General features: G+C 45.4%; 1 protein-coding gene across 1 annotated transcript in view; it reads right to left on the bottom strand.

Moving 5' to 3' along the window:
• kif26aa (kinesin family member 26Aa) overlaps window positions 1-17,117 on the bottom strand; it is a 77,290-nt gene extending 60,173 nt beyond the window's left edge. The window contains exons 1-2 of the mRNA XM_040125912.1: window positions 17,058-17,117; window positions 15,473-15,739 (exon numbers count right to left, since the gene is read on the bottom strand). Of these exons, the coding sequence (XP_039981846.1) occupies window positions 15,473-15,739; window positions 17,058-17,117 (327 nt within the window). The remainder of the gene's footprint in view (window positions 1-15,472; window positions 15,740-17,057) is intronic.
• Between the last annotated feature and the right edge of the window lie 399 nt (window positions 17,118-17,516).

The following is a 17,516-nucleotide window of genomic DNA, read 5'->3' as shown; positions in this document are numbered from 1 at the left end:
AAGGCCCAGCCCTGATCACAGTGTGGGCACAACGCAGACGAAGAGAAGACTTATCAGATGCGATTTTCCGGATCATGAGTGGACACTCGAGCCACCTGAGCCCGCAGCTGCGCTGCGTCTGAGTTTGACTGCACAGACGTCAGTTTGTGGGGTTAGTCTGTCGGTTCGCTATTCGGTAAACAGGGAAATGTTTTTACCCGTGTTGGTTCAGATCACGTTGCATGTAGCCGCTTTTATCTGGCTCTGCCAGTGGATTCTAGCGGACCCCGATCTGTGGCGTCTCGGGAGGCAAAAACATCTCCTTTGACCTTGGCCGCTACAGCAACGCTGCTTCGCTTTTATCAGAATGGATGTTTTCCCCCAAATAACCTCAGACAGCAGCCCAACGTCTCCAGGAGAGAAGACAGTTTGTCCCTCAGGAAGATCTGCTGCTGCTTCACCTGAGACCTGAAGGCTTGACCTGCGTAACCCAATAGAAAATTCCCCAACACAGAGGATTCATTTTAAAACTTTTCAAGTCAGAAAAATCCTCAAATCTTAAATGCGAGCGTCCAAAACAGGCTCTGAATCTTTCATGCGCTTTACTGCTGATGGTAAAGTAACATTTAGTCTCCGTCGTCCAGTTTTTAGATCCATCTGAGGGAAGGAAGAGTAGGAGGAAGCGAGGAGGTGGAAGAAGAAATATGCAAAGAATAAGGAGGAAAAGAAGGATGAACAGAGTTGGAAAAGCAAAAAGGGAAGAAAAATTGGAGGAAAAATAAAGTGTTACATGGGAAAATACGATAGAAAAAAAAAATTAACATGTTGCATTATGGAGCTGAACGGTCACTTAGCGACCGACGGCGAACATACGGAACATGTGTTACATATTACGACCCAATAACTCCAGTTCACACCGGGGGGCTTTGATTTAACGTCCATCACTATGAAACCAGGCCGAAAGGAGCACCATGGCAACGCTGCATGTGTCGTGTTGATGGCCACGACGTGAACGGATGGACTCAGGTTCACCCCGATGAAGCTCAGACGACACGACGTGATGAAGGAAGAAATCACCGATCACACGTGACAGAAAAACAAACTTCACCTCATGAAATGACAGAACTAACAGGAAGTTACCCGTGACGTCCGGCGGTTTCACAGTCCCCATCAGTTTCTTCCTCAGTTTGATCCTGAAGCTGCTTCAGCACTGACCCGTCTGACTCCAGACCAGCAGGCTGCTCCTCTTTGCCCTTTAAACCTGCGCCCGTTCACTCGTCCTGACAGCGCGGCGTCGCAGCAGCCGTGACCCCGCAGCTGCTTCAGCAGCTTAGACCCCGACGTCACGTCCTGCCGACCTCTGTCACTCAGTGACACGTGCTCCGGAGTTTACGCTCCGGAGTCTAAGATAAACCAGCTCCGCCACAGCCGGCGGCTACAAGGAACCAAGTCTGTGGTTCTGACAAAATTAAACCACAAAAAACGACAGCTCCACAGGGCTGGGGCTCATGGGAAATGATGTTTTTAAATACCGCTTCAAAAAAAAGCATAAATATTGAAAAAACAACGAAATCACATTGTATTTCAAAAATAAAGCTCAAATCCAGCTTTGAACCAACAGCAGCAGTTAAAAGGTTTTGTCATGAGTAAGACTCCGAGCCGTCAGTGTAGTTGAATTCATTTCCTCCCAACTTGATTCTGTGGATCTCATGAGGACCATGACGCAACAGGTGCAGCAGCCTCACACAACTCAGTGAAGAAAAATCAGGAATCGCCGCTGAATCTGTCGCTCAACATTGTTGAAGTTATTAACACAGCCATGTACAATACACACACACAGTCACTTTTACCTGATTCTGTTTGACCAAGTGCTTTGTTTGAATGTTTTAACCTCGATTTAACTCAGTCTTTATCTGTTCGGTGCCTGTTGAGGCTGGTCACGTAAAACAGAGCTGACAGAGTCTCGGGTCCGCTAGTTACTGGTGTTGTTGGAGACGTGCTGCCTCCGGAACATTTCGGCTGGTTTAGCCGATAGCAGAGAACTTCATTTCATGTCTGCGACGGAGTTTTTCGTTCTCCATTTACACACGTTGGGATTTATTCTAAATTTCTTGCAATCTGAATGTTTTTAGGAAAAAATAAAACTAAATAAATGACAATAAAACGGATTTAATATTCTCCACCAGAATTACATTTACCAGTACAGAGAAACAAGACTTTAATCTAGGAAGGTCAATTTCCCAGAAAGATATAACAGAGAGGTTAAATGGATACTTCAGATGTGGAATATGTTCGGCTCAGGATTTGTAAAATGGCGGCCGTGGCGTGTTGGAGGTTCAGGTTCAGTCTGACCTCCACTGACTGACAGAACGAGTAATTAAAGAGAGCAGGAACAGTAATGAACTGTCCTGCAGCCTCATCAGTCTGAACGAACTCTGTAGCAGCCCGCAGGTCTGACCCAGTCTCAGCGGACGGAGGACGAGGACGGCGACTCGTGAGACACCGATCACACGTGAGTTCGACCCCCTGAAAACAAATACGGTCGGACCAGACTTTAGAAAACTAGAATGAAAAGATCGTTAACGATGGCTCCGGCGTAAATAACAAGAATTTTAAAAATCCTCAGCTGGTCTGAAGTGTTCACATTCGTCTTCTATGAAGGCCAGTTTCTGTGGGACATGACGGTACGCCTGGTTTTTCTGGGTACGTATTGTTTATACATTCGGTCCGTGGAAGATACTGGTCTGGTACAAAACCAGACCCTGTTGGTTCACTGATCTCCACAGGAGCTGGTAGGTGGTCAGAGCCAGGCCTGCTGTTTCCCCCTGTCTCCGGTCTTTATGCTAAGCTAGGCTAACCAGCTGCTGTACAGACACCAGGCTGGTATTAATCTGAACATCTGACTGTCAGAGAATCCGTTCGGGGTTTGGTTTTGTCAGGTCTTTTAACATTCAAACGTCTGCTGTGTCCCACCTGGTCCTGGTCTGCCTCAGACTTTGAGTTTTTACTGATCTGTTGCTCAAGCTGCTTCTTCCTCAGTTTATTCTTTTCTATTATTACATGGCCAAAAGCACGTGGACATGTGAACATATGTAACAGCGTTACGTGATTGTGACACCACAGGTTTAAATCTGTGCCGCTATAACAAAGCAAAGGTGCCGACTATTCTCTGGTTCCAGCTTCTCTTCTGTCTTATGTGAAAATAAATCTCGATTATCTTTGACAATCTATCTAATGAAGATAACTGGAGACTTAAAGACCACTGTTGTCAGAAATGTCAGTGTATATTATTATGATCCCCCTTGTTTGGAGCTAATGGCCCATTCAGACGGTATTTCTGTCTGACTGCAGTTTTGGATGGAACTAAAGGGAGAAAATCCAGACCCAGAACAAAAGTACAGGGCTGTCCACATACTTTTGACATTGTGGTGTCAGTCAAACTGAACTGGAATTAAAATATAAGATCCATCATTTACATGGTTTTCAAACTCATTTTGGTTCAATGTGGCTTTAACTCTCTTGTCGCACAGATTTGATTTCTGATCGGGTGACTCGTAAACAGCAGGGTGTTAGTCCTCACGACGGCGGGCAGAGAGCGTATTTGTCTTTTGGCTCCTCTGGGTTTTGTTCATACAAACCCAACACGCTCTGAAACAGAGACGTAACTAACATCTTACCCAACGGAGATTATTTTTCATTCTGCAGAGAGAAAATGGATTTTTTTCATTCGATTCATTTCACTCGACACTCACATTAATCAACTCACTAATTCCCCTCCGTGGATATGAGGGCGTTTTGAATGCTAATTACTCGTTTAAAGTGTGTTTGATGTAGCTGAGGGTAAAAACTAAACTCGCCGCGTCGCCTCCCTCGGCTATAATTATCTCATTAATCACGAGAGCTGCTGGGAAAACGAAACGTCTCTTTACTGGGTTTTATTTATTAGAACCTGCAGGCAGCAGAACTGAGGGCATGTTGGACATGATGGTTTCTTTCATCTCTGTTTACTAAACCAGGAAATCTGCTTTCACAGCAGAGACAGATGGTAACCCTCCAGGTTTTCAATTTCAGACTTGCAGGAACTTAGCAACCCCTTAACGTTCTGTCTCTGGTTCTGCTTTTGTTCTCTCGGTTCTTCGCTCACTTTGGGGTTCCTGAAGCTAAATCTGGACTCCGTGTGTCAATATACAGACGATATTCTAAATTTCAACTTCTGACACGTGTTTCACTGCAGCTCTGTCTCCTAGAAATAACTTTTATGTCCAACTAAACTGAAACAGTAAATATCTTTTGTGGGAAAATGCAATTGTGACCAGATCACATCTTTTATTAACGTCATAAGGAAATGTTGTTAATTAATGTATTTAAGTGACAAATACGCATTGGTACTCAACCTGTTGGTAACTGGCACAAAAAGTGTAAAAAAAAAAAAGGTTAATGAAGGAAATTAAAAAGGTAAACTGTAAATCAGTGTAAAAAGTGTTTTTTACACCTGGAACCAGCAGAAACGTCAGGTTCCATCACGTTCTCCACCCGGTTCTCCATCATCTGAGCTCTGACTGCAGCTCATCTAACGACCTCGTCTCGCCGCGTCCTCTTCTTCTGTGGTGGTTTCACGGCAGCGACTGGAGAACCGGCTCCACCGGCCGTTGATCTGCTCATGTTCACACAGCGGCGGTGGAGGGAAACAAGACTTCGCTCAGGTTTCGTCGCACTGAACTTGGATGGAAACTTAATCATAACAACTTCGCACTGTTTCCTCTTTTGCTCCAGATGGACAAGAATCATAATCCCTGCAGCCGCTGTTAGTTGAACATGAACACATGTTGTTTTTGGCTTATTTACTTCTGTTATGCTGATGCAATTGAGAAAACCTTCCTCTTCCTCAGGGTTTTTCCCCAAATGTCTGGTTTAAAAACAGATTACCGCCGTCCGCTTCACTGAAACTCGACCAGGCTCAGAACATCATCATCTAACAGCTGCCTCAAACCAATTACAGAGTGGAGTGAAACCTGCCCGTTATCGCCACCAAACAGCGTCCACGCGTTTCCCGTCCAAATACCAGCAGTCTAATCTCCAAACTCATCCAAACGTGAGAGTCAGACAGTCAGAGGACGATAAGCCAACAGCTGAGAGTCAAAGTGAAGATAAAAAGTGAGGACGGAGCCTTCGAAGGCTTCGGGTTCAGCAGCAACAGGATGAAATGTCACTAAAGATGCAGACGAAGACAGGACCTGGAAAATCCAGCTGACAGTCGACAGAACAGTCCCACCTTTTAACCTAAATATCGACATGTGGTTATTTTACTGTCCTTTACTATGATAATCCAGAGACGTTTTATTCATAACTCAACATGACTTCACACATTAAACTTGTCTTTCTGAGGTCGCTCCTTCTTCTTGTGTAATAACAAGTCTTTATTCACACATTTGGTTTGACCAAATTATCGCCTGAGCGACAACATGCTGAAAACCTGTTCTCCTTTACTCCTGCCTGATGGGCAGAGAGAGAATTAAACAGAAACATCAAAGTTCTAAAAATACCAGCTTCTCACAACACTGAAGGAAAACACAGCATGTAATGGTTTAAACCCACGTGCAGCCAAATTTGAATTTTGACAGCTTCACTGTGTGTAAAATCTGAGGAGCAGCGTCCTCCTGGTGTCCTGCTGAAGATGAGGGACTCGCTCTGTTTGAGGACAGATAAAGCTCCACCTCCTCAGAGGGAAGCCCCCGGTCTGTTTGAGACAACAAATCAAGTCCAAACTGAGCTGTTTCCTGATGCATGGAGTAATGGTTACGAGGTGTCCAGACTTAGAACTATAAACTATGTTAAATATAAAGAAATTAAGTTTAAAAAATTCACCAAGACAGTCTCTTGTCTTAACAAAAGAAAGCCAGTCCTGATAACTTTAGCTTTAGCTTTCAAAGTCTTTAGCTGGGATCCATCACGAAGGGAGAAAGTTGTGTAAAGCCCATCGAAATCTTTCTTTACTGTACTTTACTGTGTTGTCGTACTGCGAGTGTGTGAATATGAAAAATCATACGAGGAATTCATATGAAAAGTTATTTGGTTGCGCCAGATTGACTCTGTTCTGACTCCGGCCTTGGCAAACTTCGCTAAGCTCTGATGCCAACAAGTCTGTTCCCTCCTCTGCTTCGGTAAAGCTGAGCATAGAAAACCTTCAGGCAGCAGCTTCTCCCCTTTATCCGGCGCTGACGTCACTTTAACAGGTGAAAGTCTCGGCGAAAAGTCAGAGAGAGGCACTGGGTGAGAAAGGGAAGAGGACGAACATACACGTTCAAGTCATGGAAAGTATCTGAAGGCAGAAGACAGGACACGCTAAAGCGTTTGTAGGTAAATGTACTGTCTGTTCCATCTCTCTATCTATCTGTCTGTCTCTCTGTCTGTCTGTCTATCTATCTGTCTATCTGTCTATCTATCTGTCTGTCTCTCTACCTCTCTATCAGTCCATCCATCTATCTATCTGTCTGTCTCTCTACCTCTCTACCTCTCTATCAGTCCATCCATCTCTCAGTCTATCTGGGTCCAGACTCGAGCACGTTTCCCTCCACTGAAGTTCTCTGTGCAGAGGTGGAGGTTTTACCCGCGATACCAAACCGTCAGGTGACGTCTGTTGTTCATTCGTGCTTCCTTCACCTTCGCAGTCCGACCTGCTGCAGGCGACCAGGCAGACCGGCTCTGTTTCCTCTTTTAAATCTCAGTTAAAAACACGCCTGTTTTGAATTGCATTCCCTTGAACGGTTTTGTTGTTTACTCTGTGTTTCAGTGCAGTTATGTTTTACCTTCACTGTATTTATTTAACATCATCTGGTCATTTTTTCTTTTTGCTTTTTATCTGTCTGTAACTTGTTTTTGAAGAAAAAATGTAAGATCAATCCTTTGGATTATTAAAAGCAGCCAATGTGAAATCATGTAGAGGAGAGGAGTGTTCACGGGCTCTGTCTCAATTATCAGTCATCAGGCATTTCTTTTTAGAGTTCTCTGTTACTTAGTCACGACTGCTTTAAAACACAGGACGGTTTTCAATGGCAAAGAAAGCGTCCATTGCGTGAACTAATGGGGACAAGAAGACTCAGTGTGAGTCTATTGATACTTTGGGAACTGACACTGAGGCATGAGACTGTGTGAGACTCCACCTCGGTGCCGTTTCAGCTAATTCTGTTCCGGATGTTGTCAGTTTTCATTTCTCTGCTCTTCGTTATGAACTCAGTCATGTGTCACAGTATCTGATTAATCTGAGACTTTTAATTAACAACACGAGGATTGGAAGGTCATCCTCTGTGTGTGTGTGTGTGTGTGTGTGTGTGTGTACTTGTATGGCGATACTTCGCGAGGACCAGTTTGAGTTTTAGACCATCATCGTGAGGACATTTTGTCCAGTCCTCACACTTTCAAAGGTCTGTTTGAGAAGTACTAACGTGTTTTTGTGTGTGTGAGAGAGAGAGAAACTTGTGCCGACTAAAAGCTCTTTCCTATGGCAGTTTCCCATTTTCTTTTCTAAATGAACATCGATTAATTCCATTAACAGCTACGTCTGTCACACCCACCGCTACTGCTGGATCTCAGTCAGGGAAAATTACATGCATCTGTTGTCAGAGAAGACTGTGAAGGGACCACATTTAGTCTCTTCTTCTTACCTGGCGACCTCGTGGTGACCGCTAGCCTCCAGGAATCGCTGCCACAGGCCAAGAAATACTCCACCACACAATGCCCCCTTCAAGTGACGAGTCATTATCTTTAAACGTTTCGAGACGTGTTAACCAGTGACCTTTAGAGCTGCTGGTAGGTGGATTCTCTTACCTTCGGACAGAGCCAGGTTAGCTGTTTCCCCCCGTTTCCAGTCTTTATGCTAAGCTAACCAGCTGCTGACCTGAGAGTGGTGTCAGTCTGAACACTGAACTCTCTGCAAGAACGAGAAGAAGAGAATGTCTCCACTCTCATCATAGGAAAACCACAGATCACACCGACGCAGCCCAAGGACTGATCCTAACACGTTCATCAAAACTCGTCTGAAACGTGAGGAGAATGTCTCAGTAATGAAAGTTGAAGTTGAAACACATACGAACTGATAAAAAAAAAAATCTTTACACGGAAAAGCCAAGAGTAATGTTCCCAAGAGGAAATAATGTAGGGGACAAACTGCTACAGTCTGAAAACGGGCCACTAAATAAAAAAAAAAAACTTGAACTGCAACCACTGCAAGCTCCTAGTGGAAGTATTGTGGTTCTTCATCGAAGACGGTAAAATCCAGACTAGGAGCTGTCTCACTCTACGACCACAACAAATGCGAGGACTCACCTGCTGCTACAACGGCTGTTGGCCAAAAATGAACAAACTAATATTTCCGACTGATGTTTTTGTGAGTTTGATACGAATCGAGCTGGTACCAGCCTCACTGTAAAGTCCGTCGTGACAACAGCTCTCGCCTACTCAGCTTCCATGTGTCACCAAACTAACTGCCAGTTATCTAGATTAAAGCATGACCACCTCAGGTAGCGCTGCAAACTCACCTGAGTACTGTGGGATAAAGTTTAGCTTCGAGCAGTGCAGGTGGTGGCTGACTGACACGTTCGTCCTTTGGGGTTTACCGTAACTGTATGCACTCGCTGCTGGGACCGTTCAGTACTACAGACCAGTACAAACCAGTATTCTAGACCCGACTCGACTCAGTACTAGAGATTTCTGGATTCGTTCAGTTTCCTAGAGTCAGACAGTAAACTCAGGGCCTGTTGGCCTGTGGATACTACTCCTGATTCCTGTGGACGTTGCAGAGACTCTCCAGGTCGTTTTTTATTTCTGCTTTCTCTCATGATACAACACATTTACAAGTCGGTAGAGTTTTGTGTATTTACTATAGAAATAGTACACACGTAGCATCAACACAATTATCACAGTAAGTTAAGTAAAGACATTTCTTGATTTCATAAGTTATCAGCTTCGCCCTTCACCCTGCAGCTTCATATTCAGGGAGGATAATGAAGCTCAATGTTTTACTTCCACTTGAAACAGATATATCATGTTGGTGTGTCCTGCATTCTGTGGCCTGAGAGGTAAATCAACACCTGATATTCGAATACTCAAAATACTCATTTAGACTTCTGCACTCAGTGTATACTGAGGGAAAATAACACTCGAACATCCGGGCACTCTGCTCACTGCCGTCGCGTCGCAGTCTGTTTCCCCTTTGAATTGTGTTTCCTTCGTGTCCGCATTTGATTTGAAAGATTTCCGTGTTAGTTCGAATTTGTTTGAACCCACCATCTTGAAAAAGTGACAGCCCTACTGTGAACTACATACAGTCTAGTTTAAATTTTGCTGTTCTTCTTCTACAGTTGTATTTCTGCCAGTGCAGCTGCTCTGTTTGCTGCCCCCAGTGGTTGATACGTGTTCTGTAACCACAGAAGTCTCCAAATCAACCAGGACGGAAGGATTTGAACTTCAGGGATACCAATGAGTAATCGATCAATCAAACTGCTAAATGAACTCTGCTGTTAATTAAAGGGACACTATCAGACCCAGACATCGGTCCAACCTTCTTCCACTGATCCTCGTCCTCCCCTGTTTCCTCGCTTCCTCACTCCGCTCCACTGCAGCCGTCTCCTCACCGAGCTTCCCACCGCTCAGACTCGCTCATCCTCACCCGGCTGTGTCACCACACATCACCTTCAACGTGGCTGTCGAGCCGCTCAGGAGAGGACGTGCCGGCCCACTCCGGAGCTGAGAGTCAGTCCTCGCTACGCTAACGAGCATCACGGGAGTCCGGTTTGTCCCCTAGCCCGGACACAGTGAGCAGAGCGGGGCCTGGGGAATTTTAATCGAGCTCCATACGGACGAGTCAGAGAGGAGAAAAGACACAACGAGCTGCAGTGTGGAGAGGAGAGTACAACAGAGTGTGGAGTCTGATTAGATGTCTAAATATTTAAATCAAGAACGCCGAACTGACTCCTGGCCCCTTTACTTTTAAGAGTTCTCACTTTGAAGATAGTATCTGTAGGGTTTTGCTATCGCTACATACCCGACGTTAACATTAACAGCTCTTGAAATTTGCATTTTCATTTTCACACATTCGTATGGTAGTTTATTGTTTTCAATTGAAATTAAAAAGCTGCTGTGCAGTGGACAACATTCAAATGTTAATTCAAATTTGTAAATTAAAACGCAATGTAAGCAATGTGCCTTGATTTTCTGCTTATGCAGCAATATCCCAGTCACAATTAAATTACATTTGTATTTCTATAGAGTTGGGGTGTTCTCGAAAACTGAGTATAGAAAAACAAAGAGATTTTAGAAAGTGAGGACATGTTTAGAGAGAAAGGCCATTTCTGAAAAATGGGGATGTCTTTAGAAATTGATGGCACTTTTCTTAAAGTTTTAGGAAGGGGGTCGAGTTTGGAAAGTAGCGACACAGAAAAGTTAGGAAAGTGAGGACATCTTTCATTTGATGAGGTCTTTTGAAGGTCTCAGGTTTGACATTTCAGGACACAGGAGCGACTGAAAGTGAACACAATACGTGAGTGTGGAGGAAACAGAAATTGCATTTTTCCCCACAGGAATAAAATCATATGTGTGTCGTGTTTGTGTCTGTCTGTGTTTGCTCCAGGGAGACAGCCTGAGTCTAGATTCATTTCAGCCTCCTTGACCAAGGACAGTCACCTCCTCCTTTTCCTCCTCTTCCTCCTCTCACAGTTGCATCGCCTCCTTTTTCGTGAACGCACCATTTTTCTCCTCTCTTTGCCCTCCTGGCAACCTCTCATCGCTCCTTGTCTTCTCCTGCACCTCCTCCCTCCATCCCTCCGTCCCTTTAGGATATTTAACTGTCAGAGTAGGTCTGCGTCATCAGTGTGAGATTCTGGTGTTGCTTTGTAAAAAAGTCGTTGACCCACCCGACTGTTTAAACAGACAACCAGAGCGGAGACACCGTGGAGAAGATTTAAACATCTCCAAGATCATTTTAAAAGAAACGCTTCACGCTTTTTGTCCTCGGGAGGTTTTCCCCGTTTTTAATCTGTGCATTGATTTCGTCCCAGTCTGTCTTTAGCAGCGGGGCTGGGAGACCGGGGCCGGTGCTGGGGGCCCAAGGGTCAGATTTACTGGTGTGAGGAGCCTCAGAGGACGCTGACACTGCAGCGATAAAACTGCAGCTGCTCGGCTTCGGTTCAAACCTGCCGGACGCTGCTTCAGTTCGACTGTGTCTACGGGTCCAGTGGAAACCAGACTCAGAGTGTGAACGGCTGCAGAAATGAACTTCGAGTTTTTAAACAGACCTGCACGCGTGTGTTTTAGCATTTTTCACAGCGAGGCTACCTCATGTTTTTAAATGTACGATGAAATGAAATTTGTTGATGATAGACTTGACCCTTCAAAGCTGTAAGGATTCGCTTTTCCAAGTATCGATAATATTTTCTAATAATATTCAGTTCTGCTGATCTCGGTTTATTGGGTTAGGGTGCCATCTTTTTGGGCACCACTCTGGTGTTGTTGTCTTCGGCTTTGTGCTGTTATCAGACTGTGGTCTGATTAAAATAAATCTTATAATTAAAAAAAATCTTTAAGATCACTGTGAAATCATGAAGAATGAACCTGACATCTTTGAAGGTAGAGTGAAATCATTTCTCTGTGGGTCCACGTGTCGCAGATGATCGCGTCAACTGTCTTCGTGGTTTTCTTTGTATTCGATCAACCACAATCAGAAGCAGAACTAATAGGAAACTGGGTCGTGTTTCTTGAACCACAGGCATGAAAGAGACTTATTGGAAAACAGACCATTAAAAAAATCTAATACCAGCGTACAGGAAAAGTAGCTCCTCAGACTGGGTGGGAGCACTGAGCCGAGTTTGATCAGCAGTGATGCGGAAAAAAACAGAAAAGAAACTCGGATCCAGGATGAAACGTGATGAGAAGTGAGAGACAACTGGCTTCGTCCAGTGACAAAGATTCAGCTGAAACTCTTCCTCTTCTTCACTCGCTCACATTTGTTGAAAACCAGGTCAGTCCAGGATTTGAACCAACGATCCTCCCCTTGAAACCCTGCTGCCGGCAGAGCTTAAAGTAAAATTTGCCGGGAGCTTACTCTCTCTCTGCTACAGTCTGAATAATAACTGACCCGACTGCCTCCAGATCTGTCGATCAGCACCTGGTGTCTGGCTGATGGCGGTCCGGTTATCCGTCACAGTGAGCTCATAAAGCTCCGGCTGACTGCGTCACCTTTCCACTTACCGAGCAGATCCTCGGGGCTTTTACTGCAGCGGGACCTTCACTTCCCGCTCCGGTGACCTCTGCGCCTTCAGTCGTCTCTGAACACTGACCAACCGCTTCTGTAAACCCCCCGTGGAAGTGAACCCTACTTCCACTACAGCCGTTCCTCGTCTCATCTGCAGAAACCTGCCACCCGGTGGTCAAATTCTGTTGAGTCAGGCTCAACTCAAGCTGGTTTAAGTCCAAGTCCACACGTCCATCCTGGAGCTTCGGATTGCTGACCCTGAACATCAGCCACCAGACCACACCCCTTACCCACTGGTAGAACCCCAGTCTCAGAAATGTGGATCACTTTCCCTACCTCAGCGACCTCCTCTCCTCCAGAGCTGACGCGTAACATTTTGAATAACGTCACAATAAACATAAGTCTTCACTTGTATGAACAGCGGTAAACTTTTACAGAAGGACGTATGATGTCGCCACGGGTTCAGTGAGTTACGCTGTGAGCGACAACTCCGGCCCCGTTCTTCAGCCTGTATCTGCTTCCATTTGGTCAAACTTTCCCATTAAAAGCTGCTGAACCAGCTCCTGTTCTCAGCGTAGCCGTGGATGTTCAGTCAACCGTCACTGGGTCACTGTGATACTGAAGGAAACTTAAAACAGGAAGATTCTGAATGAAGTTCTGCAGCCTCCGATCGGCAGCCGAACTACAATCATTAACTTCCTTCTCTTTTCACAACACCTGTGTACACCTGTCCCTCTCAGCTCTCACGGTATCATCACCTCACCTCTCTCCCTCTGCTCCTCCCTCACAGTTTCAACCTCTGGAATATAGAGGAAGTAGCCCAAATTATAAAGGCTGCACAAATCTATCGTTACCGCCCAGTTCAAAGTTGCACCGTCGGGCAGAGCCGGCGGCGTCCAGTGATGTCATCTCCACGAAACGAAATCAACAAAAAAAGCGAACGGCCGCTACATGAGATGAAATTCAGTGACGCTAAATGAAATGAGCGGGTAATTGATATCGTACATTTTATCTTGGCTTGTTTCTGTATGACATGACTTTAGTGATGCCACCGGGAGCCTGGAAGCGAAGGGAGTGAAAACAGCTGAGAGTTGGAGGCAGAAAAACACCCAGAGATAAGAAAGTTACTCATTTTGTGTCACGGTATATCTTCATATGACCACACCTGCTGTTGGGCATTTGGACCAGTGGTGGGATTCAAACCAGCAACCCTTCAATCCTCTGATACCAACAGTCCACCAGAGACTCTTTGTCCGCAAGTCACACACACTTTCTGATCTTTGTGTGCGTTTGTGTGTGTGTGTGTGTGTGTGTGTGTGTGTGTGTGTGTGTGTGTGTGTGTGCGTGTGTGCAACAGAGCGAGGAGTGACTGGATGACCAGCAGAGAGAGAATGAGCGGGTGAGCGAGCAGGAGGAAGAGTAAAAATAAAGAGAGAGAGAGAGAGAGAGGTAGTGAAGTCAGATCATTGAACAAATCAGAGTAACTCGTTCTCTGGAGCGAGAGAGAGAGAGAGTTAACACGATAGAAACTGAAGCTCTCTCGCCCCGGAAGAGACTTGAGCTGCTCTGATGTTCACGCTTGGATATAAAAACCTGACAGAGGAGTTCAGTGTCAAACAAACTTCTCTGTACAGGAGACACAGCGAGACCTCCACACTCCAGGGACCCCCAAGAGATACAGCGAGACCTCCACACTCCAGGGACCCCCAGGAGACACAGCGAGACCTCCACACTCCAGGGACCCCCAAGAGACACAGCGAGACCTCCACACTCCAGGGACCCCCAGGAGACACAGCAAGACCTCCACACTCCAGGGACCCCCAAGAGACACAGCGAGACCTCCACACTCCAGGGACCCCCATAGACACAGTGACACTTCCACACTCCAGGGACCCCCAAGAGACACAGCAGAGACTCTGAAATTTTCTCAGATCCATGAAATTCTTTTCTTTAACACAAAAGGAGGGCATTGAAGACGAGTTGCAGACCACTTGACCCAGACTGAAACAGACCACAACGGACCAACTGACTCAGACTGGAGCAGACCACATGACCCAGAGTGGAACAGACCACAACAGACCAACTGACTAGGACAGACCCCAGTCTAACTTGGTCCGATCAGTCATCACATCCAAATCTGTTCGTCATCAGAGATATAGTCTCAACATGAGTCCCTGCCTTTAGTGGAACTGAAGAGTCAAGATAAAAGCTCATGCCTGCTTTCTGTCTGTCAGAACTGTCATCATATTATCAGGTTTAAATATGAAGCTTATTTTATTATGTCCTAATACAACTGGAATCCCTGTTCCTGTTTTAGCAGCTGCGGGCGAACTCATATCAATGAAACCACAGTTTTTACTGAGTCTAATGAGCTTTAGAAGGAGGATCTGTTAAAAAATGAGTTCCATCACTTCATTTGTTCTTATCTTTACTTAGTTTACCCTCAAAAATACTAAATTAAAGGTTGTCCGCATGGCCTAATATTGGAGGGGTCAACCATGAACCCTGGTTTGGGGCGTTGCATATTTCAATCTTTCTCTTCTCTCATTTCCTGTGATCTCTCTACGGGTAAAGTATCTTAAAGGTGCTATATGTACGTTTTTTCTGTCGCTACATAGCCAACGTTAGCGTTAACAGCTGTTTACTCACCAGTCTGGAAGAAACGTTGCGAGTTCAGCATCAAACTTCCCTCCTTCACTCGCCAACAGCTGCCTCCAGCGGTGGACGGCAACGCCAATGTTGACACTGGTTTTTCTTCTATTTCTATCACTTCTTTTCTTCTACTGAAGTTAGCATGCTAACCAGCTAGCCCCGGTCTGTCCTGTCACTGCAGCGTCCAGTCTGTCCTCAGAGGACGTACTCTAACCTCCTGTCTTGTAAATTCAATGATGGCTGAAGCTTTTGGTTAGCGACCATCACCACCACCACCATCAGCACGACCAGCACCTGCTCCCGGCAAGAAACCACGCTCGGCGGCAGAGAAAACTTACATGTAGCACCTTCAAAGTTACTCACTTTATCATGCTCGTGTTACTTCCCCTACCCACGTTCCTTGCTGACACCTCATGAGCTCTGTAGTAGCTTTTCCAGTCCCACCCCTCTGCTCCTTCCATCCAATCACACTGTGCCTAACTGATATCCCATTGGTGTACGTGCCTGGTTGCACCCTTGTGGTGTTTCGGCCCTTCCCGTGCTTGTGAAACACATCATCATTAGTCGAGACATTTTTTACAGTGTAGTGCCGCTGACCTTCAATGCCGTGGTGTCGGCCAGAGCAGCAGCTTGTCTGTTCAGCTGTGACGCCATAATGTGGCAGCGCTGACACAGCCTCTGCACCTCCTCCCCCTCCTCCGGCTCGCCGTAGCTACTCAGTTCGCTGGCCGACAGCGAGCCCTCGGGGTTCGGCCGGGACACGCAGCTCCTCCTCGCCTCCTCGTCGTCCTCCTCTCCCGCAGAATGAAGACGCTTCCTGCGACATGTCGAGTCCAGAGGAAGAGGAGTCTCCCCCTCCACCACCTGCAGTCAAACAGAGGAAAATTTCCTTTTTTTAACCAGTTTTTTCTCTCTTTGTTTCGGTAAAAGTCGCTTTCTACATAAAAGCACAATACATAGCATTGAGTTCAATAACAACAAGGTTCTATTAAAGACACACAAATAGTTCTTTAGGCTTGCACCATGTAGAAGATCCCTCCAGGGTTCCTTAGAGAACCATTGCAGTGTATGAAGGCTCCGAAGCAGCAGGGTTCATTTCTAGAACCAAACTAGGTTCTTTTTTCCCGATTCTCTCCGTTACGCTCCTTTTTAGAGCACATGTGATCACCTTCGCCTTAATGGCCTCTCTGAGCTGTAAATAATATTTTATCTAACTGTGAGCTCAAGAGCAGCGGTGGAAGAAGAATCCAGATCCTTAAGTAGAAGTACCAGTGCAACAATATAAAATACTCCATTACAAGTAAATTCAAAGTCATACTTAAGTACAGGTACAGATGTGTTATCTGCAAAATATAGTTCCAGTATCACAGTAAAAGTACTTCCTGTAGATACAGTATCACAGTAAAAGTACTTCCTGTAGATACAGTATCACAGTAAAAGTACTTCCTGTAGTCCTACTGTCACAGTAAAAGTACTTCATTGTGCAGGGACATGTCTTGATCCTGAGACAGAGTTCTTAATCACTGATCTGGATTATCTTTGCTGTTGGTTGGAAAAATCTTTATCTTTATCTGCAAAGTAACAAAAGATGTCATATAAATGTAGTTGAGTAAATACTCAAGTAAAGTACAAATACCACAAAATTAAGTACAGTACTTAAGTAATTGTACTTAGTTACTTTCCACCACTGCTCAAAGGTGACACACAGCAAACATGTTGAAGAGTATTTGACACACGTCCAAATCACGTGTTGCAGGTTTAACAGGTATCTTCAGTAAACACAGAAAATGAAGGAGCCTGTAAATGATGTGAAAGACGATCAGAGTGAATTCATCATGACATGAAGGCGTCTACTCCTCTATGTGTCAAAACGTTTGACAGCCTCGTGCATCTCGCATAAACTCCCGCACACAGACAGGTACAAGCTCGCCAGCTTCGCCTGCGTCAAGACAGAGCGAGACAGAAAAGATCAGCTGAGGTGACACAGGACTTCACCTTCAAAATAAAGGCAAAGCAAGTTTAATCAAACACCGGGGTTGAATTTTTCTCCCAGTGCACCTTTAATGTTACGGTTGAGGGTTTGAATTGGAAGGTTAGGAGCTGAAGTCCTGTTTTTAGGACTGTTTGTCTTGACGGGTCCTGACAGAGATGCAGGGAAGGTAACAAACGGTCTGATACTCACTGTGTATCTCCTGTAATCCGGTCTGCGTCCCCGAGCTGTGTTCCAGTACTGTGAGTACATCTCTGTTAATGAAGCCTCCGGCCGCTGCGATGAACCTCAGTAAACTTTGATTGATTGATAAACTCTCTTCATTGACTTTCTTTCATTTGAGAAGCAGCTTCAGTCTCTGTCAGCCTGCGATGAACTCTCTGCTTTCAATGCAGCGGGAAAGAACGAGAAGCTGAGTGCGTGTGTGTGTGTGTGTGTGTGTGTGTGTGTGTGTGTGTGTGTGTGTGTGTGTGTGTGTGTGTGTGTGTGTGTGTGTGTCTGTGTGTGTGTGTGTCTGTGTGGACTGTGGGAGGAGAATGATGTCGCTGAAGCGTGAACTTTCAGACTGCAGGACAGGAAAGGGAAGACTGAGATGGGATCCACTGCCCTGACACTGAGTTACGTAACTGCTGTGTGTAGATACTGTGTTAA

Source organism: Xiphias gladius, chromosome 4 (assembly GCF_016859285.1).
Source record: "Xiphias gladius isolate SHS-SW01 ecotype Sanya breed wild chromosome 4, ASM1685928v1, whole genome shotgun sequence".
In the NCBI taxonomy this organism is placed as follows: domain Eukaryota; kingdom Metazoa; phylum Chordata; class Actinopteri; order Istiophoriformes; family Xiphiidae; genus Xiphias; species Xiphias gladius.
Note: the sequence above shows the minus strand (reverse complement) of the source record. Positions and strands in the feature narration are given on the sequence as shown.